At 23.9% G+C, this 23,788-nt stretch overlaps 2 protein-coding genes across 2 annotated transcripts; both read left to right on the top strand.

The window, feature by feature from the left end:
- The first annotated feature begins 3,059 nt into the window (after positions 1-3,059).
- LOC124920929 (trichome differentiation protein GL1-like) lies at positions 3,060-6,190 on the top strand. Its single transcript, XM_047461518.1, has 3 exons — positions 3,060-3,215; positions 3,996-4,125; positions 5,452-6,190. The coding sequence occupies exons 1-3, from the start codon at positions 3,098-3,100 to the stop codon at positions 5,993-5,995; spliced, it is 792 nt and encodes a 263-aa protein (XP_047317474.1). The 5' UTR covers positions 3,060-3,097; the 3' UTR covers positions 5,996-6,190.
- An 11,516-nt stretch (positions 6,191-17,706) lies between these two features.
- LOC124925543 (MYB-like transcription factor EOBI) lies at positions 17,707-20,497 on the top strand. Its single transcript, XM_047465581.1, has 3 exons — positions 17,707-17,824; positions 18,585-18,714; positions 19,939-20,497. The coding sequence occupies exons 1-3, from the start codon at positions 17,707-17,709 to the stop codon at positions 20,495-20,497; spliced, it is 807 nt and encodes a 268-aa protein (XP_047321537.1).
- The last annotated feature ends 3,291 nt before the right edge of the window (positions 20,498-23,788 follow it).

The following is a 23,788-nucleotide window of genomic DNA, read 5'->3' as shown; positions in this document are numbered from 1 at the left end:
TTTTTAAAAGTAATTATTATCGTTCCAATATTTCTCAATTTCTTGAGAAGATACGATAACTGGTTAAATTTGACTAGAATTTTTGTTGCTTGTTTTTTAATAGTTTTTTGATTTTTTTTTAATCAAGGGATTGGAGTGAGAACTTACTATTAAATAACTTCTTTTTGAATCAATCAAATCAAATGACATTTTGTAAATATATATATTTCTAAAATAAAATATTTTTTATATACTATGATTTACAAAAGTATACATTATGATAGTAAAGAATCTATTTCGATATTATGACAATGGTAAAGTAAGATTAGAAAAATATATTGATATTTCCATTATACCGTTACATATTTCCATTGATTTATTTTGAATTTTATATGTTTAATACTTTAATATATATATATATATATATAAATTCTTTATATTTATCCATTTTTAAAGAACTGTTTAAGAGATTGTAAAAATAGTCAAGATAAGGTGAATTTTGAAATACTCTTATACTTTAGTATTTATCCATGTATTAAAATTTTAATTATGGTAATTTATAAAACAAATTCTTCAACTAAAACATTATTAATAAGAATTAAATTTAAGGTAAATTTTTTATATTTTACTGATAATATAATTGACAGATTATTTGTTAAAATATTTTTTTTTAATATTGAAAACTAGTATGATTCTATACCAGATTTTCATTTTAACTTAAGATATTTTAAGTGAAAATTGAACTTGTGATATTTGATTTCTTAGAAAACACTCTTATCACTTAAACTAATTCTTTGTGTTACTAGTTGAAATATAATTATTTTGAATTGTTACTTATATTGTAATTATAAAACTCTAAATAATATTTTGTATGTATTTAAAAATTAAACTAAAATATATTTTGTTTTAGAGAAACTATATTTATATATAACAAATAATAATTATGTTAAAAATAATAAAAATTAAAGTAATAATTGATTTAAATTTTATGTATCTAAAATTTAATTTTAATTATATTTAATTTAATAAAAAAAAATACTAAATTTTAATAGAAAATTATTAGATGGTGTAATCTACTAAAGTGTTTCATAGTAGAGTATCAAGTGGTATCTAACTTTCAACAATAATAATAATAATAATAATAATAATAATAATAATATTTAGTCTAAAACATTTTCTATTAAAATTTTGTGCCTCATATTTTAAACTAAAATCTCAATAATATTTTAATTTGTCTCATTATTTATATTATTATTTTAGAAAATAATTTATAATTTTCTATTATAAAAAAATTCAAATTGAAAACAATTATAAAATTTAGGTGGAACTAAATTATTAAATAAAAATAAAAACAACTCCAGATCCGATAACAGACCTGATTCAAATAATGATTAACAAGAAAGTTGGAGGATACGAGGAACAAATGACCATCAACTGCTAACAATATTATTTGAAATAAAAAAATTCGAGATAAAAATCTGATCCAACTAAATAATATGTCGAATAAAATATAAAAAAACACAAAGTCAAAATTCATATGGAGAAAATAAAAATTAGGTACCCCATATGCTAATAAAGTCATCGGAAGAGACAAGGAAAAAAAATCTTGTTGAAGAGTTTTTTTTTAGAATGAGAAATTTTATTTAGCAATTATATAATTAATTTATTCAAATGCATTATTTAGTATATATATTTATTTATATTTTAAAATGACCTTTCACCATTTCAATTCCTTTAGTTTATCAGTGAGCTAATGTATGTTTAGTAATTTATATTGTTTGTATTCATGATAAGTATTTGAATTATCCTTTATTCATGTTGTTGTTTCTTTTAAAAATAGTTTATCTAGCTTGATACAAACTATTTATGTCGTTTTTTTCTTTTGAGTTTATAATAAAATAACGCTAAGTCGTTTTTATTAAAATAAAATAAAATATATGTTTGCTAAATTAATTAACTATTTAATTTATTATTTATTCCATTATTAATTTGATTAACTTAGTAGAAGCAATTTACTCTTCCAACAATAAATCCCCCAAGCCTAAAGCCATCACTAACTAAAATTGTGGGAAAACAAAGTCATATTTGTAAATTGTCGATAAACTTCCTTAAATATAATGACATTCTTGATTATTTGATTAAGTTCATATTCATAGAGTGGACTATATATACTACAACTACAAGTCTACAATCTTGTCTTATGTTGGATTATTTGAAAAAAAATTGTAACAAAAAAGGTTATTTGGATAATTATTTGGTTAAATTATTATATATTTTTTTGTAATTAAAATTTAAATTTGTTAATGTAAATTAAAAAAAAAAATTGATTAAAAAATTAAGTCATTAAATGATTAAAAAGAAATATGATAAGATATATTTGTTTTATTAAAAAAAATCTACATGAAAGAAGCTCTACGTACTCTTATTATTATTCACACACACAAATGTTAAGGTTTGGACATTTATGCATATGTTCCTATAAATATAAATATGAATTAAAATTTGAAAATAGTGATCGATAATGATAATAATTATTTTAAATTGAATCTAAATACTTCCACTAGTGATTATCAAACAAGGATAAAATAGTAAAAATAAGGTATAAAATAAAATTAAAAACACATGTTCTATGACGGTTTCCTATTATTAGCCCATCTACTCCCAAGCACACGTGGCACAAGAAGGGACACATAAATTTTTATTCTTTATTTTTTATTATTATATCCAATAGACAACTAACTTTCAAATTGAGAAGAAATGAGCAAATAAATTAATAATGTTAAATTAAATGAGTCGTTGCATTGTTTTGAGAATAATTAGTTCCAACATTCGAGGATTATCTCATTAATGAAATAGTTTAATCTGTAATTTTTATTTGTTTGTAATTTTCAAGTTCATATCTTGTTATTTTTTTAATTAAGTGTTTCAAACTTTATTTGAACTTGTTTGGCAACTGACATTATTATTTTAATGGGAACAAATAGTTTGACCTAATTGTCAAAGCCTTTCCTCGGTTTTACGTTTTTCATCACTATTTTAATGCACACTACATTGAGGATTGATCCTGCTATATAAATAGATCTACTTACTTTCATCATCTGCATTCCTTTGCACTTCAATGGCGGACGAGAGCGAATACAAGAAAGGATTGTGGATGGAGGAAGAAGATGAACTTCTCAAAGAATACGTTACAAAAAATGGGAAAGGGAAGTGGAATCGCATTGCAAGAACTACAGGTTTTTCTCATCCATCATAATATTAGGGTTTACATATATATATATATAAGAATTATTTAATTAACTGTTCATGTGATTACCGTTATATATCCTTTTAGTACTTGTTAGGTTTGGATTATATGAAGAGAAATGATGAATAGAAAATTTGGAAATAAGAATTTTAAAGTAAATTATGACTCCATTTGTAGAATTTTTTTTTCCTTTTCAATTTTTATCATTTTTCAGCTAGTTATTATCATTTATCCAGCTAGTTATGTATTGACAGATCATTCCTCCTTTTTCACTCATCTTTTTTTAATAATTTAAACAATATCAAACATTATTTCACTCTTATCTCATCTATTAATATTATTCAATTAATTAATTAAAATATTCTTTATTTTAAATTATTATTTTTTATTTTATCTATCTATATTAATATCCTCTAAATTTTTTTACCAAAATAAAAATTATTACCTCCTTAAAATCATCAATAATTATTATATTTTTATCCCTCTAATTTATTCAAATAACCCTTATCCACATTATATATATTTCTCTAATATACATAAATATCCAATGAAAATAAATCTAAAAAAGAATTTATATCTGTTGGTGGGTTTTCAGATGGAGAGGAAGAAAATTTGGGAGAGAAAATTAAGAGAATAATGTGTCATCACTACTGAAAAATAATAAAAGAACAACCAATAAGACTGTATGTAGACGTCATTCATCATTTAGAAGGGTAACTATATTAATTCAGTGTAATTTAATTTACAATCTTAACTAAAATTGTTACAGATCTAAAAAGATGTGGAAAAAGCTGTAGATTGAGGTGGTTGAATTATCTAAATCCAAATGTAAAGCGCGACACGTTTCAAGAAGACGAAGATGACCTCATCATTCGCCTACACAAACTACTTGGGAATAGGTTAATTCTCATATTTCTTTATTTCTTTAATTAGTGTCTATTTTTTTATTTAGGAATAAAATTTATTTAAATTAGTAATTTTGTTTAATATAAATATATATATTATTAAAAATTTGGCTAACTCTTTAACATATTTATGATTATTACTGTTAACTCTCACACACAAACATATATATATATATATATATATATATATATATATATATATATATATATATATATATATATATATATATATATATATATATATATATATATATATATATATATATATATAATCAAAATGAGATTATAATATTTTTATTTTTTAATATAAATAAAGTTTTTTTAATAAAAATATTTAAATTTAATTATTATTATTTTTTATTTCAAATATTATATTATTTAATATTATAAAATATTTTAAAAAGTAAATTATTGACACATTATATGAATTAATCTAAAAACTAAACAATTATATATATTTATAGGATCAATGTTAGTATAATTAAAGTATTGTGAAAGGTATATATATATATATATATATATATATATATATATATATATATATATATATATATATATATATATATATATATATATATATATATATATATATATATATTATATAATTTCACATATATTAATATAATATATTTTTTATTAATTATTAAAATTTCCTAATTATAAATATATTTTAAAATTATATAAATTATGTGATAATAACAATAATAATATATATAATTTTAAATTATTTATATAATTGAAAAACTGAGTAATAAAAAAATAATTAATAAGAGAGATAAAATAAATTTAAATTAATAATTAATATTCTTTTTTATTTAAATTGTAATGAGTTGTTATTTGAATTAAAAAATTGTTAATAATTTATTAAAATATTAAATGAAATAGTATTTAAAATTTAAATTAATTTAAATAAATTGTAAATATATAATAAATATTTTTAATTGAAAAATAAAAATTTATTTATATTTTAAATATAAATTATAAATGTTTTCTAAAATTTATAAAATATAAATAAAAAAGGAGGAGAGTGAAAATAAAAGAAAAAAATCATGATGAATAATTAATTATGTGTAAAAGTTAATTCAACCAATTTTTAACAGTAAGTTAATGTCTATATAATTTAGTTTTCTTCATAATTTAAGTATTGAAAAAAATTATTAATACATATATTTAAATTTGATTTATTTATTTTTATTTATTTGTAATCTTAAAAAAAGCTATGAGATGATTTACATAATTAATTAGCCATGTTTATATATTTAATTAATATTTTCAATTTTAATTATATAAATAATTTTTTGTCTCACCTAATTTATTTAGATGGTCCTTAATAGCGGGAAGAATACCAGGTCGTACCGACAATCAAGTAAAAAATCGTTGGAACACTTTCCTAAGCAAGAAAATTGGGACGATAAAAAAATATAAAAAAAGAGTTAGGACTTCTTTTCAAACAATACATGATATCTCCCCCAAGGATGGAGGAGTTGACCATTATGTACCCTTGAATGATAATCATCTTGACCAACCATTGTTCAATGAAACCGATCATCCCATCGAGCCAAATGAGCCGAACAATGATGATAGACAAAACCTCGACAATGGTCTTTTGTTTCTAGAAGAAGGATTCGGGCTGAACGATAATAATTATTCCGAGAGCCCATCGTGGTTTCTCAATGATGATGAATTTGATTTCATTAAAACTGGCTTCATGGGACTCTTGGACGAACAGTTTCCTCTTAACAGGTCTATTGGGGACAATTCCGATAACATAGTTGAACAGGGAAATGAAAGTGTTGCACTTGCCGACATGATTCAGCTCCAAGTAAATACTACTCCCACCGAAAATCTTTTCATTGAAATATGAAAACAAGAGTTTCTTATCTTTTCTAAGTTGTATTTGCTTCTTATTATTTGATTAATTCATGTTTTTTGTTTGAGTTTATTTTTCAAAATAAGTTATCTCTGTGTAACAAAAATGAGTGAAGTACTTCTGTACCTAGACTTAATTTATTGTTTTAGAATTTCCATTATTATAAATAAATTGTGTGCTTCTATTGAATATTATAGATATTATAACACTACAATCAAAAACATGTACTTATTGTAACAATCAAATGTTAATTCATAATTAGTCCAAACATTTGTCATTAATCTTCCTAAATCTTAACTTAAAACCCATGTATTTAATTAATTAACACTTAATTTCCCTCATATTACTGCACTCATCACTAATAATTAATTACCTGTTTATATTACCTCAAATCTGAATTATTTAAATTGTTTTGATTGGTGTTAGTTTGAGAAAATGATATATTGTTTTAAAAGATTTAAAAAGTATTAATTTGTAATAATAAAATATGTTTTTAGAAAAGAAATATATGACATTTTAGTATAGAGATTAATAGATTAAGTTATATATATATATATATATATATATATATATATATATATATATATATATATATATATATATATATATATATATATATATATATATATATATATATATATATATATATATATATGAACATGGAAAATTCCAATTTATTCTTTTGTAAACACTTATCTGTAATTGGTAAACGTTTATATATTTATTTATTTTAGGGTTTGTATGATTTTGAGTTTATTCCAATATCTTCTTTGTTTCGGTCTTATAATTTATTTATTTGAAAAATATTATGATTTAGTTATTGTAGTTTTTATTATTTAATATAAGAATATAGGTTTAGTCATATTTGAAGTATTATTATTTAATACTTCATTCAATATAAATGTCACCATGTTTATAATTTTATAAATTCATTTTCTAATTATAATAACTTTTTTAGAAATATAATATTGATTTTTAGATCATTTGTCAATAATAAAACATAAATGTATGGTTCTTAAAAATTATATATCCTGAACTTTGACTTAAATACATGGTATTGTTGTTGTTATTTGTTAACTATTTTTTTTTTATTATATATTATTTTGTGTATAAATATTCCATTTTATCTAAAATAAAAATATATAATTGAATTTTGATCAAAAATTTTAACTGCATTTCGTATTAAACAAAACTATATAGCAAACTACTTAAATTTTATATAGAGAAACCCAAATAGGTATCTTTGAAGTATTTTAGGACCCAAACATTTATTGTTGAACGTGTAAAACTAAGTAATTTTGTTCTCATAATAATTAATTAACTATCGTTTTAAAAAAATGAATCGTATTTAATTTATTGATTAAAATTGCATTTTAATAAATTATTATTTATGTATCAATTGGATATAAAATTACATGTTTATAATAAAAATAAAAGAGTATATTATCAGAATTATAAAAAAAAATTGTTTATAATATTATATATATTTTGATAATTAAATATCTTCAAATAATTTTTATAATCTATGACTTTACTTTTTATTGTCTTAATTTTAATTTTATTGATTATTTTTAGTTTTATAAATTGTATTTAAAATTTTATTTTATCTATTAAAAATATATGTTTAGAAATAATTTTTATATAACATGTTTAGTACAAATTATATATTTACATAGTATTTGTTTGAAAAAATGTGTGCATCTTCAGTCTTAATTCAATGGATATTTTGTAAAAGAACATAAATGCCGATATTGAAAACAAAATATATGCTTAATTTAATAAAGTTAGGTGCAGGAGAGAAGAAAAATTAGTATAAATTATTTTGAAAAATAAGATTATATATTTAAACTCAAAATTAAGATTAAATTCAGATTCAACCCATATTAGGGCATAATATTTGTTTATTGTATTTGATAATAATAGAATATTTTTAGAAATGCTCAAATTTAGTTAAAGTTAGGTCTAGTATTAGAAATTAATAAATAATTTTTGAAAGTAAATTTAGATATATTTAAAATAGAAGATTTGGTTGATGGAAATCATCTCAAAATTGTCTTAAAAAATAGATAAAATTTATAGTTAGGAAAAAAAAAATAAGAACATAAGATTTTAAAATTTGGTTGTTTATGCATAATCATAAAATTATGTAAATGAAAAAGAAATACTGACAATATATCCTCAACTAATATATAAACTAAACATGAAATTATCAAACATAAATAGAAATACATTTTTTAAATGAAAGTAAAAAATAAATTTATCTAATCATATTCACACTCATCCAAACACAATAATTCAACATTAACTAAAATTAAAAAAAAAAAAACAAGAGAAATGATTAGAATTTACTTTTAGGTTTTATCAATTGTTCAAGATCTCCTTCATCTCTACTTGATTATCCACATTTTATAATTCTGTTTAATTCTTTATCAATTAATGTACACAATATAATAAGCTTATTAGTGACAAATTAAAACTATTACAAATGTATTATTTTAGTTTTGGTTAATAGCGATAGATCATTCAACATATTTATTTCAATTCATGTTTGGGCAAACATAAACCAGACAATAAAAATAATACTTGAAGATCCAGCTGGATTATTAACGGGGGCATGCTCTTTCAAATATACGGTGTTTATCAATGATGAAGATGATGAATTTACTTTTTGATACTCTTGCGAAAAATTGTTTGGACTGATTGAAAAGATGAATATGGCATGGGATTTGATGTTACAATAAAGGTATAAGATTTGATGGGTGTAATTAATTTGCGTTAATTGTAGCTTTAATTATATTTTGGATTGAACAGAGGATTTGGGAGACAGTGAAAAAAAAGAAAAAAGTACGAGGAAGGAGAGAAATTATTTATTTTTTAGTACGGTGCCCGTACTCATTTTCTCTCTCACTCCCTCATCAAATTTATTTATCCAATTATTTGTCTATGAAAAATGTAAAAAATTAGTTGGTTTCTAATAAAAATAAAATAAAATCCATCTTATTATTGAATGGTCAATTCAATATTTTTAACCATTTTTGTCGAGAATGATCAATTGATGATATTTGTAATCAAAGATGGAGCTATGTTTGGTCCGTAGGGGACTTATGCTTATCCCCAACTCTATCCTTATCTAGCCATTTATATAAATATATATATTTTTATATAAAAGCTTTTGCCACCGAAAGAATTGTTATGGGGGCATTATAAAGATATTGAGATCTGTTAGCTAGGGAGATTAATTAGTATTGTTTGATTATTTGAGTGATGAAAAAAGGGCTGAATAGATAATTATTATTTTATAAGTACCAACCATAGCTTTAACTATTTTCGATTCAAAAGAAAAAATATATTGAAACTAACTATCAAATTGGGTGAGTGGAAAAGTAGTTTGCTTCACATTCTAATTAATAGAGGGAGAGGGAGAGAACATCACACGTTTTTAAAAAAAATTTCTATTGAGAGATGGAGCTACGCCCAGCCCTATCCATATCCCAGTATTTTTCTAAAAGCTTTTGTCATTATTTAGAAAGGATCCAACAGAAAATTCTTAAGATGGAATGGAGAGAAAATGATGTGGCTTAAATTAGCTGAAAAAATTATAAAATTTCTTTTTTTTTTACTCTTTATCATTTTTCTAATACCAGTAATAGATATAGTGACACATCATTCTCTCTCCATTCTCTCTCCTTATCATTTCTCTTGAAATAATTGATATATAAAGAGACCGCCTTAGTTTGTGCGATTATTTGAGAGATAACGGTGAATAGATAGATAGATAGATAATGGTTATTTTAAAAGTTTGTTTGCTAGGTTATTGATTGTTTTTATAATTTTATGTTATTTTTATATCATAAGTTCTGTTTTTTTTTTGAATTAGAAAGAACTAGAATGACACCTATGATAATAATTTTTCGTTTCCATTTAAGACATTTTTAATGATAATTGAACCAATAACATACTCTTCCAATATCAATATCGTATCTCCATATCTTAGAAAATAATAAGATTTATATTATTTGCATAATGTTTAGTATAACAATATTTATAAATCACACTCTTTATGATTATATTTATCATCATTTGTTTTCATGTTCATTCCAATTTGTTTATATACTCACAATAATTAATTGTAATTTCTGAATTCGTATGATATATTGTAATATTAAAAATAGATACAAAAATATCTTGAGTTTAAATTTAAAATAGAACTAATATGTATTATTATATTTTTTATTTTTATTTACATTTTAAACTATTTATATACTAATATTTTAATTAAAAATATATTTTTAAATAAATAATATATTTTTGTATCTATAACATAAACAGTGGCCACAAAACACACAAATTTTATGAATTCCAATATTTGACCTCACAAATTGTTTCCTAATCTGTCTAAATTAGAGCAAAGCAAAAATATAAGTTCATCCCCATAATTAGTAATTAAAATTTGAGGGGCTTACAAAAATTAGGTAGGCTTGAAAACTCCCACCTAAGAACTTTTTGAGAAAATTACTAATTATTATTTAAACAAATATATCAACTTATATTCACTTATACCTATTGAAACAAATTTATCAACTTATATTCACTTATAAGTCTGTCCAGAATCATCTCATTCTAATCCCTTATATGTTTGGCCTCCTTTTGGTTGGAGATATACTAATATAGATATAGGATAACAATATCTATAATAAATTTAAATTGATATTTGATTAAAATAAATTGTATATACAATGTTGGTAAGAGTATAATTTATCCCTAAAATGAGGTATAAAATTGTAACAGGTATTACAGCATATAAAATTTTATTTTTTTTTCTTTCCCTTCTAACCTTATTAATTTCCAATTTTTCTCGTTCCAAATTTTTTCTCTCCTGTAACATTTGAATCCTTCTTCTTGTCTTTAACATAAATTATTCTCCTCTTCATCTTAATGAGGATTGAGAATGCGTGGCAGTGGACAAAGTTACGATCTTAAATCTATCTTTTAAAAGGTAAAAGAAATTTTGAAATTTTCATCCTATTTGACCAATAAAATCTAAAGTGAAAAATAGAAAGGTAAAAAAATGATTGATTTTGTTTAGGGAATACTAAAAAAAAAAAAAAAAAAAAAAAGTAAGAGATCTATAAATAGGTTATTATAAGTTAAAATAATAGGGGTTCTTAGTTATTTATCCGGTGTAAACGTTTAATACTGTTTTTTTTATTTGGGTAGTAAGTAGGGCTGCAAATGAGTCAAGCCGTTCGTGAGCCGCCTGCTCGGTCAAAGTTTGACTTGAGCTTGACTTTGACCGAGTTCGAGTCGAGCTCGAGCCGACTCGTTTCTTATTCGAGTTGAACTCAAGCTCATATAAAGCTTGCTCGATGTCTTGTCGAGCTTTTTCGAGCCGTATAATATATAAATATTTATTCATTTATTTATTTAATATTAAAATTTCACACAATATTTTTTTTCTTTCCCTCTCTTCAAAGCCCAATATGAAGGCTCATAATCTCTAAAGTAAAACTCTAATTTTTAATATAACGTTCATTCATCATATTTTACTGTCACTCTTCATTTCTTCTTCTTCATCTCTTATCTCTTCTTCTTTAGTTTTTCTTCTTCTTTTTTAGTTATTATTCTTCTTCTTCAATAACTCTTATCTATTCTTCTTTAGTTTTTCTTCTTCTTTAGTTATTATTCTTTTTCTTCTTTAGTTATTCTTCTTCTTCAATTACTCTTATCTCTTCTTTTTTAGTTTACTTTTATATACTTATTATTCAGTTTTCACAATTTCTTTTACTTTTCATCTCTTCATTTTCTTTCTTCAATCTTCACATCTCATTAATTCATAAAATTCTATTGGTAATTAAATTTGTTTTAACTTATTTTATATTTATTGTTTTTACTTTTAGATAATTTTGATTTATTTTTGTTTGAAGTAAATCTAGCGACAAAGAAAAGAATGAAACAACTATTTTATTGGTTAATATCATAAGTTAGTCTTCTTCATTTTTTTCTTTATGATTTCTGAATGAAACAACTATTTTTTGGTTAATATCATAAGTTAGTCTTCTTCATTCTTTTCTTTATGATTTCTTCATATATTAGAAGAAATTTATGTTTATATAGATAGAGTTGAATAAATATAAAAAAATACTAATTTTCAATTGAAAAATATGATTGATTGAGGATAGAAAAAAGTCTCAAAAACAATATTAGGGATTTATGATAAAAAAGGTTAATATATATTATATATATATAATAAAAGTATATTATAAATAGTAATGAAAGAGATAGATAAAGATTAATATATTATATATAATAAAAATAAATATTAGGAATATAATAACTAATATGTTATATATAATATTAAAAAGATAAAAAAAAATATATTATATATTATATATAATAAAAATAAATATTAAGGACGCAATAATGAGTATATTGTATATAATATTGAAAGATATAAAAAATGTTAATATATTATATATAATATTGAAAAATATGAAAAAGTTAATTTATTATATATAATTCAATTTTTGTTCAAGTTTTCGAGTCGAACTCGAGCTCAAATTTATAAGCTCGTTCGAGTTCGAGTCGAGCTAATAAATACTTAATTGAATCGAGCTCGAGCTCCAACAAGCTTGAGCTCGGATCGACTCATTTGCAGCCCTAGTATTAAGCACCTAATAGGCCAATACTGCTTAACTGCAATTCTTAAAAAGCAATTCTTTTTCAACTGCAATTTTTTATTATTATGTTAGATTACATTAAATAAGTCATATTAGTTTTAATCAGTTTTTGTTTTAGTTAGTCTTATTTTAAAATAATAGAACAAATTCTTATTTTCATCTTGGTAGGTACCTAAATTCTTATTAATCCTCCGCAAAAAAAAAAAACTATTTTAGAAAGAATTAAGCTTCAACAAATTATTCATGTTAATTAATTTGGTTGTTGTTATAAACAAACCAGACAAAGAACCAGAGAGAGTTAAAGTGAAAAATTCTTATTGCTTATCCATACTAGTATCTTACAATGTTTCATATATGTCATATTTATAGGACTTGAAATATGAAATGAAAGGTCTTATTGATGATAGAATATGAAAGACCAAAAATCATACATAGTATCATCCATTTATTATTACATTTATAATACCCCGCTTCATATATGTCATATTTATAGGACTTGAAATATGAAATGAAAGTTCTTATTGATGATAGAATATGAAAGACCAAAAATCATACATAGTATCATCCATTTATTATTACATTTATAATACCCCACTTGGATTCCATTTGTATACCGCCTCATTAAAAATCTTATCAGGAAAACCTAGTGGTATAAAATCATGGTGAAAGAAAAGAGTGCAATACGTAACCTTCTCCTTTTGTTACATCACTTTATACTCTTGAGTCTCCGCATGCCAATTTTATAAAATATCTTTTCAAAGGTCGTATCAGGCAATGTATTTGTAAATAGATCTATTAGAATATCTGATGGACAAATTTAATGAACATCAATATCACATTTCTTCTAGAGATCCGTCTCGCCTTCAACTACCGCTGCCGCCGATTCCAGGTTAGATTTTGTTTTATTTGCTTATGTTAGATTTTTCATTTGGTTATATGGTTAGATTTTGTCAAATCGAATATTTTAGTTAGGTTAGATTTAGTCAAATTGAATATTTGGTTAGGTTAGATTCTTCATTTGGTTATATGGTTAGATTCTCCAATGGCTTCTAATGAGAATATTTTGGTTAAATTAATATGTGTTTGTTTAGATTCAAATATGTTTTAGGTTGTTGTATTATTTAGGATCTCATTTTTATTTTTATTAGATTCAGAAATGTTATATAAATTGTGGCTAGATTCATAAATTTATTAATGAAATGCATTCAGGATGAGTATGCGGAAAACACTAGAGAAACTGTACCCGACATTCTAGAACTTGCTAACACAATCAAGTTATGACCGAGGGTCTGTCGTGGCGGACCCAATGACTACTACTAAGGTTAAATGTGAGGAGGATGCGAGACACCTAGCGTTGACATTAGAGAAAATTCAATTGAGGGATGCAGAAAGAGCTTAATTGATTACTGAAATTAAAGCGAAGAGAGTAAATGACGCAAAAATTGGAGAATCTTGAACAACAAGTTGAATTCTTCATGAGGCAGAATCAACCACCCCTCCTCCCCCAACTACTAATTAAGTAGATTAAAGTTTTGAATAATTAAGTGTAAACGTTTTCGTTCGATTGATAACATGTTTTGGTGTGTTTTGACTTTGGTTTAGAATTCTAAATTGTAATTATCTTTTGGTTTAGAATTCTAAATTGTAATTATCTTTTGGTTTATGAATGTGGTTTATGAATGTTTTTGTAAATGTATTGGTTTGTCTTTATTTTGAGAAATTTATTGAACATTTTTTATTATACTCTTGTCAAAAAAATGGAAAAAAAATGGTAATTGCGAAGGTTATTCAAAGAACCCTCGATTTTTACTTTTCAGAAATTGGTAATTGCGAAGATTTATTGGAAAACATTCGTTTTTGACATTTCTTAAAAAAAATTGAAAAAAATCTAAGTGTTGGGAAGGGGTAATTACGAAGGTTTATTGGAAAACCTTATATTTTGAGCTTCCCAAAAAAATTGGAAAAGAAATCTAAGTGTTGGAAAGGGGGTAATTGCGAAGGTTTATTGAAAAACCTTTGCTTTTGAGCCTTCCCAAAAAAATTGGAAAAAAATCTAAGTGTTGGGAAGGGTTAATTGCGAAGGTTTATAGAAAAACCTTTGCTTTTGACATTTCCTAAAAAAAATGGAAAAACATTCTAAGTGTTCTGAAGGGTAATTGCGAAGGTTTATTTGAAAACCTTCGCTTTTGACCTTTCCTAAAAAAAATTGAAAAAAATCTAAGTGTTATAAAGGGGTAATTGCGAAGGTTTATTTGAAAACCTTCGCTTTTGACCCTTCCCCAAAAAAATTGGAAAAAATTATAAGTGTTGGAAAATGGGTAATTGCGAAGGTTTATTGAAAAACCTTCGATTTTGATCCTTCCTAAAAAAATTGGAAAAATTCTAAGTGTTGGGAATGAGTAATTGCGAAGGTTTATTGAAAAACCTTCATTTTTTACCCTTTCAAAAAAAATTGGAAAAAATTCTAAATGTTGGGAAGGGGTAATTGCGAAAGTTTATTGGAAAACATTCGCTTTTGACCCTCCTAAAATCATTCTGTTAAAGTCAGGACCGAGAGATATTTGAAAATCTCTCGTTTTTGAAAGTAATTACCGAAAGTTAAATAATTAACTTTCGATATTCATTCCACATTTTATTTGATTTTTTGTGCAAACTATTTAATCAAATCAAATGTGTTATTTTTTAAGAATGAAGATTGTGTTTAATGTTATAAATGTATATGATTGTGTTTGATAATATAAGAAGTATATATATATATATATATATGTATGTTTTTGTTTGATGATAATAAGATTGTGTGTAAAGTTTGATTGTAATGATGTATTGGGATTGTGTAATGTTTTAAGGATATCAAATGTGTTAGATTAATGTTGTTTAAGGTTATTAGAAGGTGAAAAACCAATGAATTTAACAATTTATGAAGTGGTAATACCGAAAGTTATACCATTAACTTTCGGTAATAATCATCAAAATCGAAAGTTATTTAGAAAACTCTCGGTATTACCCCTACATAATTTATTAATTTAATTATCATTTCACTTTCTAATCTAGACTCATAAGTAAGCTAATAAAATGTGTGTTATTTTTTAAGAATTAAAATTATGTTTAATGTTATAAATGTGTATGCTTGTGTTTGATAATATAAAGAAGTGTATATGTATGTTTGTGTTTGATGATCATATGAATGTGTGTGAAGTTTGATCATATGGATTGTGTAATGTTTTAAGAATATTAAATTTGTTAAATTAATGTGGTTCAAGGTCATCAGAAGGTGGAAAACCAATTAATTTAACAATTTATAAAGTGGTAATACCGAAAGATAATGGTATATCTTTCGGTATTAATCATCAAAACCGAGAGATATACACAAATCTCTCGGTTTATCTATTGAAAATTAATTGTACATTTGTCAAAATCGAGAGATTTAGACACATCTCTCGGAATCTAAATTGATCAAAACCGAGAGATATGTCTAAATCTCTCGGAATTAAGTCATGTGGATCAAAACCGTGAGTTTTTATATAACTCTCGGAATTAAATAATATCATAACCGAGAGTTATTATATAAATCTCGGAATTAACCTATTTAATTATATTTATTTATATTTTAAAATGACCTTTCACCATTCGAATTCCTTTAGTTTATCAGTGAGCTAATGTGTGTAGTGATTTATATTGTTTGTATCCATGATAAGTATTTGGATTATTCTTTATTCATGTTGTTGTTTCTTTTAAAAATAAATTTAGGATTCGGTCCATTTGTCTAACATTCATATCATTTTTTTTTTAGATTTTAATAAAATGACGCTAAGTCGTTTTTATCAAAATAAAATAAAATGTATGTTTACTAAATAAATTAACTATTTAATTTATTATTTATTGCATTATTAATTTGATTAACTTAGTAGAAGCAATCTACTTCATTTAATTCCAACAATAAATCCCCCGAATCCTAAAGCCATCGCTAATTGAAATTGTGGAAAAATAAAGTCATATTTGTAAATTGTCGATAAACTTCCTTAAATATAATAACATTCTTGATTATTTGATTAAGTTCATATTAATAGAGTGGACTATATATACTACAACTACAAGCTGTCTACGAGCTTGTCTTATGTTGGATTATTTGAAAAAAAATTATAATAAAAAAGGTTATTTGGATAATTATTTGTTTAAATTATTATATATTTTTTTTGTAATTAAAATTAAAATTTCTTAATGTAAATTAAAAAAAATTGATTAAAAAATTAAGTCATTAAATGATTAAAAAGAAATATGATAAGATATATTTGTTTTATTAAAAAATCTACATGAAAGAAGCTCTACTCTTATTATTATTCACACACACACACACAAATGTTAAGGTTTGGACATTTATGCATATGTTCCTATAAATATAAATATGAATTAAAATTTGAAAATAGTGATTGATAGTGATAATAATTATTTTAAATTGAATCTAAATACTTCCACTAGTGATTATCAAACAAGGCCAAAATAGTAAAAATAAGGTATAAAATAAAATTAAAAACACATGTTCTATGACGGTTTCCTATTATTAGCCCATCTACTCCCAAGCACACGTGGCACAAGAAGGGACACATAAATTATTATTTTTTATTTTTTATTATTATATCCAATAGACAACTAACTTTCAAATTGAGAAGAAATGAGCAAATAAATTAATAATGTTAAATTAAATGAGTCGTTGCATTGTTTTGAGAATAATGAGTTCCAACATTCGAGGATTATCTCATTAATGAAATAGTTCAATCTGTAATTTTTATTTGTTTGTAATTTTCAAGTTCATATCTTATTATTTTTTTAATTAAGTGTCAAACTTTATTTGAACTTGTTTCGCAACTGACATTATTATTTTAATGGGAACAAATAGTTTGACCTAATTGTCAAAGCCTTTCCTTGGTTTTACGTTTTTCATCACTATTTTAATGCACACTACACTGATGATTGATCCTGCTATATAAATAGATCTACTTACTTTCATCATCTGCATTCCTTTGCACTTCAATGGCGGACGAGAGCGAATACAAGAAAGGATTGTGGATGGAGGAAGAAGATGAACTTCTCAAAGAATACGTTACAAAAAATGGGAAAGGGAAGTGGAATCGCATAGCAAGAACTACAGGTTTTTCTCATCCATCTAGGGTTTATATATATATATATATATATAAGAATTATTTAATTAACTGTTCATGTGATTACCGTTATCCTTTTAGTACCGGTCAGGTTTGGATTATATTAGGAGAAATGATGATATAAAAATTGGGAATGAGAATTTTAAAGTAAATTATGACTCAATTCTTAGAAAAAATAACAAATTTTCTCTCTTCTAAACTTTTATCATTTTTTCAGTTAGTTATGTGATGACAGATCATTCCCTCCTCTATCACTCATCTTATTTTAATAACTTAAACAATATCAAACATTATTTTACTCTTCTCTCGTCTATTAATATTATTCAATTAATTAATTAAAATATTCTTTATTTTAAATTATTATTTTTTATTTTATCTATCTATCTATATTATTATTCTGTAAGTCTTTTTACCCAAAAAAAAATATTACCTCCTTACAATCATCAATAATTATTATATTTTTATCCCTCTAAGTTATTCAAATAATTCTTATCCACACTATATATATTTCTCTAATGTACATAAATATCTAATGAAAATAAATCTAAAAAAAAAAATTATATCTGTTGGTGGGTTTTCAAATGAAGGAGTAATAGAGAGGGAGAAAATTTGGGAGAGAAAAATAATAAAAAAATGATAAGAGATAAGAAAAGAACAACCAATAAGATTATAAACGTCGTTCATCATTCGAATGGTAACTATATTAATTCAGTGTAATTTAATTTACAATCTTAACTAAAATTGTTACAGATCTAAAAAGATGTGGAAAAAGCTGTAGATTGAGGTGGTTGAATTATCTAAATCCAAATGTAAAGCGCGACACGTTTCAAGAAGACGAAGATGACCTCATCATTCGCCTACACAAACTACTTGGGAATAGGTTAATTCTCATATTTCTTTAATTAGTGTCTATTTTTTTATTTAGGAATAAAATTAATTTAAATTAGTAATTTTGTTTAATATAAATATATATATTATTAAAAATTTGGCTCTCTTTAACATATTTATGATTATTACTGTTAACTCTCACACAAATATATATATATATATATATATATATATATATATATATATATATATATATATATATATATATATATAATCAAAATGAGATTATAATATTTTTATTTTTTAATATAAATAAACTTTTTTTATTAAAAATATTTAAATTTAATTATTATTATTTTTTATTTCAAATATTATATTATTTAATATTATAAAATATTTTAAAAATTAAATTAGTTGACACATTATATGAATTAATCTAAAAACTAAACAATTATATATATTTAAAATTATATAAATATATATATTAAAAAATTGGATCAATGTTAGTATAATTAAAGTATTGTGAAAGGTATATATATACATATTAATTATATAATTTCACGTATATTAATATAATATATTTTTATTAATTATTAAAATTTTCTAATTATAAATATATTTTAAAATTATATAAATTATGTGATAATAATAACAATAATATATATAATTTTAAATTATTTATATAATTGATAAACTGAGTAATAAAAAAATAATTAATAAGAGAGATAAAATAAATTTAAATTAATAATTAATATTCTTTTTCATTTAAATTGTAATGAGTTGTTATTTGAATTAAAAAAATGTTAATCATTTATTAAAATATTAAATGAAATAGTATTTAAAATTTAAATTGATTTAAATAAATTGTAAATATATAATAAATATTTTTAATTGAAAAATAAAAATTTATTTATATTTTAAATATAAATTATAAATGTTTTCTAAAATTTCTAAAATATAAATAAAAAAAGAGGAGAGTGAAAATACAACAGGACAGAAAAAAATCATGATGAATAATTAATTATGTGTAAAGGTTAATTCAACCAATTTTTAATAGTAAGTTAATGTCTATATAATTTAGTTTTCTTCATAATTTAAGTATTGAAACAGATTATTAGTACATATATTTAAATTTGATTTATTCTTTTTTATTTATTTGTAATCTAAAAAAAGCTATGAGATGATTTACATAATTAATTAGCCATGTTTATATATTTAATTAATATTTTCAATTTTAATTATATAAATAATTTTTTGTCTCACCTAATTTATTTAGATGGTCCTTAATAGCGGGAAGAATACCAGGTCGTACCGACAATCAAGTAAAAAATCGTTGGAACACTTTCCTAAGCAAGAAAGTTGGGACGATAAAAAAATATAAAAAAAGAGTTAGGACTTCTTTTCAAACAATACATGATATCTCCACCAAGGATGGAGGAGTTGGCCATTATGTACCCTTGAATGATAATCATCTTGACCAACCATTGTTCAATGAAACCGATCATCCCATCGAGCCAAATGAGCCGAACAATGATGATAGACAAAACCTCGACAATGGTCTTTTGTTTCTAGAAGAAGGATTCGGGCTGAACGATAATAATTATTCCGAGAGCCCATCGTGGTTTTTTAATGATGATGAATTTGATTTCATTAAAATTAGCTTCATGGGACTCTTGGACGAACAATTTCCTCTTAACAGGTCTATTGGAGACAATTCCGATAACATAGTTGAACAGGGAAATGAAAGTGTTGCACTTGCCGACATGATTCAACTCCAAGTAAACACTACTCCCACCGAAAATCTTTTCACCGAAAATCTTTTCACTGAAATATGAAAACAAGAGTTTCTTATCTTTTCTAAGTTGTATTTGCTTCTTATTATTTGATTAATTCATGTTTTTTGTTTGAGTTTATTTTTCAAAATAAGTTATCTCTGTGTAACAAAAATAAGGGAAGTACTTCTGTACCTAGACTTAATTTATTGTTTTAGAATTTCCATTATTATAAATGAAATTGTGTGCTTCTATTGAATATTATAGATATAATAACACTATAATCAAAAACATGTACTTATTGTAACAATCAAATGTTAATTCATAATTAGTCCAAACATTTGTCATTAATCTTCCTTAATCTTAACTTAAAATCCATGTATTTAATAAATTAACACTTAATTTCCCTCATATTACTGCACTCATCACTAATAATTAATTACCTGTTTATATTACCTCAAATCTGAATTATTTAAATTGTTTTGATTGGTGTTAGTTTGAGAAAATGATATATTTTTTTAAAGGATTTAAAAAGTATTAATTTATAATAATAAAATATATTTTTAGAAAAGAAATATATGACATTTTAGTATAGAGATTAATAGATTAAGTTAAATGTGAATATATATATATATATATATATATATATATATATATATATTAACATGGAAAATTCCAATTTATTCTTTTGTAAACACTTATCTGTAATTGGTAAACGTTTATTTATTTTAGGGTTTGTAAGATTGTGAGTTTATTCGAATATCTTCTTTGTCTCGGTCTTATAATTTATTTATTTGAAAATTATTATGATTTAGTTATTGTAGTTCGAATCCAGGAACTTAGAGTTGGTAACCACCTCTTTTTGCCGCTAGGCTAGAAGAGGAGATTTAATATAAGAATATAGGTTTAGTCATATTTGAAGTATTATTATTTAATACTTCATTCAATATAAATGTCACCATGTTTATAATTTTATAAATTCTTTTTCTAATTATAATAACTTTTTTAGAAATATAATATTGATTTTTGGATCATTTGTCAATAATAAAACATAAATGTATGGTTCTTAAAAATTATATATCCTGAACTTTGACTTAAATATATGGTATTGTTGTTGTTATTTGTTAACTTTTTTTTCATTATATATTATTTTGTGTATAAATATTCCATTTTATCTAAAATAAAAATATATAATTGAATTTTGATCAAAAGTTTTAACTGCATTTCGTATTAAACAAAATTTTATAGTAAACTACTTAAATTTTATATAGAGAAACCCAAATAGGTATCTTTGAAGTATTTTAGGACTCAAACATTTATTGTTGAATGGGTAAAACTAAAGCATTGATAGTTATAAGTTATTAGAAAAATTAATTCAAAATCAAATATCACTTCACTCATTTTTTTATCAATCACACCACTCAAATCATTAACTAAAATACTAAAATATTTTATATTTTAAATTATTATTTTATATTTTATTTATATATATCAATACCTTTTAAATTTTTTACCAAAAATAATATTATCTCCTCAAAATCATCACCCATCATTTAATTTTTCTCTCTCTTAGTTTTTAAAAAAACCCACAACCGAACAACCTCTAAGTAATTTTGTTCTCATAATAATTAATTAACTATCGTTTTAAAAAAATGAATCGTATTTAATTTATTGATTAAAATTGCATTTTAACAAATTATTATTTATGTATCAATTGGATATAGAATTACATGTTTATAATAAAAATAAAAGAGTATATTATCAGAATTATAAAAAAATTTGTTTATAATATTATATATATTTTGATAATTAAATATCTTCAAATAATTTTTATAATCTACGACTTTACTTTTTATTGTCTTAATTTTAATTTTATTGATTATTTTTAGTTTTATAAATTGTATTTAAAATTTTATTTTATCTATTAAAAATATATGTTTAGAAATAATTTTTATATAACATGTTTAGTACAAATTATATATTTACATAGTGTTAGGATCTAGGTCGCCGCTGGTGGACCGGGGGTTGGACCGGTTAGCGGTTCTTACTCGTAGGGTGGTGATTAATCCTGTTAGAGATTAACACCGGGGTTTCAATACTACACAACCTGTCACAAACCCTTGAACTAGGTTCAAGCGCGGAAGAGGTTTGCTTTCAAGTTGAAGCGGTACACGTGTATGATAGGCGGAGTCGGTTTCGGATGATGGATATTTGAAGGATGGTGGGTCGGTTTCGGCAATCTGGATACTTGGTGTGGTTAATGTAGATTCGGTTCTGAATGATGTTGTTAGATTAGTCGGTTATGTAAAGAAGCCAACAAAAAGTAAATGACACAACAGGTTTTATGGATGTTCGGAGATAAAACTCCTACGTCACCCCTTCCTCTCGAAACCGCGAGAAGGATATTCACTAAGGAATACAAATACAATCCGATCGAGACTTATTTCCTGCTCGATAACACTCTTACAATTCTCACTGAAATTGTTGCACACACTCAGAATTCAGCACTTAGGCTTTCTTAGAATGCCACACTGTTATCACTTGTAGTAAATGCACTTAATGTTTGTCTCACTTAGTAACTGCTCAATATCTGCTTGTTGTCCCGCATTTACTCTTCTGCAACTGCCTCCTTTTATAGGTGAAATATGCCAACGGTCATATTTCACTTCCTTGAATCTGATTGGCTGGTCAGTGGTGCAGTGATTCAGTGTTTCAGACCTGCCGGTCTTCTCCTCAGACCTGACAGTCAATCTCAGACCTGGCGTCCTGTTTCAGACCTGCCGGTCTGTAAAGCAAACCTGCTGGGTTTGTCTTTTACTCAATGTAGGCACTGTCTGCTTGGACAGTTGTCTGTACTTTGAAGATTTCCTTTCTGACTTATCCCGAAGTAGAAGGATCCGGTAGTACTGTTTCCTGCAGCCTACAGTCTTTCCTCAGACTTGCATGGATATGGAAGTATTCAGTCTGTTCCTTTGGTATCATTCTCAGCAGATACTCAAAGTGTCTTCTTGTGCAGGTCGGCCTCTTGACTTGGCCTAGGTTGGCCATTTGACTTGGCCGAATATCTTTTGATAGTGAAGTGACCGGACTTCTTCCGGTCTTGTGGATTGATCGGCTTTTTGAGCTTTGGCTTTTAGGCTTTGGCCGATCCTTCCTTTGTTCAGTCACGTTCCAAGTGTGCTTGATCGGTTTGATAGCTTGACCGGTTCGGTTACTTCACTTGGTTTTCTTATTCATCCGGTCCGGTTCCTTGTTCCTGCATAGGAAGTTTTGTTTAAGTTAGGTTTATTTGAACCGGTATGAATTTATCTAACAATTTCTCCCTTTTTGATTATTTTATTTAAAATTATCAAA

The sequence above is a fragment of the Impatiens glandulifera genome, chromosome 1 (assembly GCF_907164915.1).
Source record: "Impatiens glandulifera chromosome 1, dImpGla2.1, whole genome shotgun sequence".
Taxonomy (NCBI): Eukaryota; Viridiplantae; Streptophyta; class Magnoliopsida; order Ericales; family Balsaminaceae; genus Impatiens; species Impatiens glandulifera.
This window is presented reverse-complemented; position numbering and strand designations above follow the sequence as displayed.

Bases quoted from the DNA above. Each gene is read 5' to 3' on its own strand.
- LOC124920929 (XM_047461518.1), top strand. From the start codon at position 3,098: ATGGCGGACGAGAGCGAATACAAGAAAGGATTGTGGATGGAGGAAGAA. The intron at 3,216-3,995 runs GTTTTTCTCATC...AAATTGTTACAG, and splicing joins TCGCATTGCAAGAACTACAG to ATCTAAAAAGATGTGGAAAA. The intron at 4,126-5,451 runs GTTAATTCTCAT...TAATTTATTTAG, and splicing joins CACAAACTACTTGGGAATAG to ATGGTCCTTAATAGCGGGAA.
- LOC124925543 (XM_047465581.1), top strand. From the start codon at position 17,707: ATGGCGGACGAGAGCGAATACAAGAAAGGATTGTGGATGGAGGAAGAA. The intron at 17,825-18,584 runs GTTTTTCTCATC...AAATTGTTACAG, and splicing joins TCGCATAGCAAGAACTACAG to ATCTAAAAAGATGTGGAAAA. The intron at 18,715-19,938 runs GTTAATTCTCAT...TAATTTATTTAG, and splicing joins CACAAACTACTTGGGAATAG to ATGGTCCTTAATAGCGGGAA.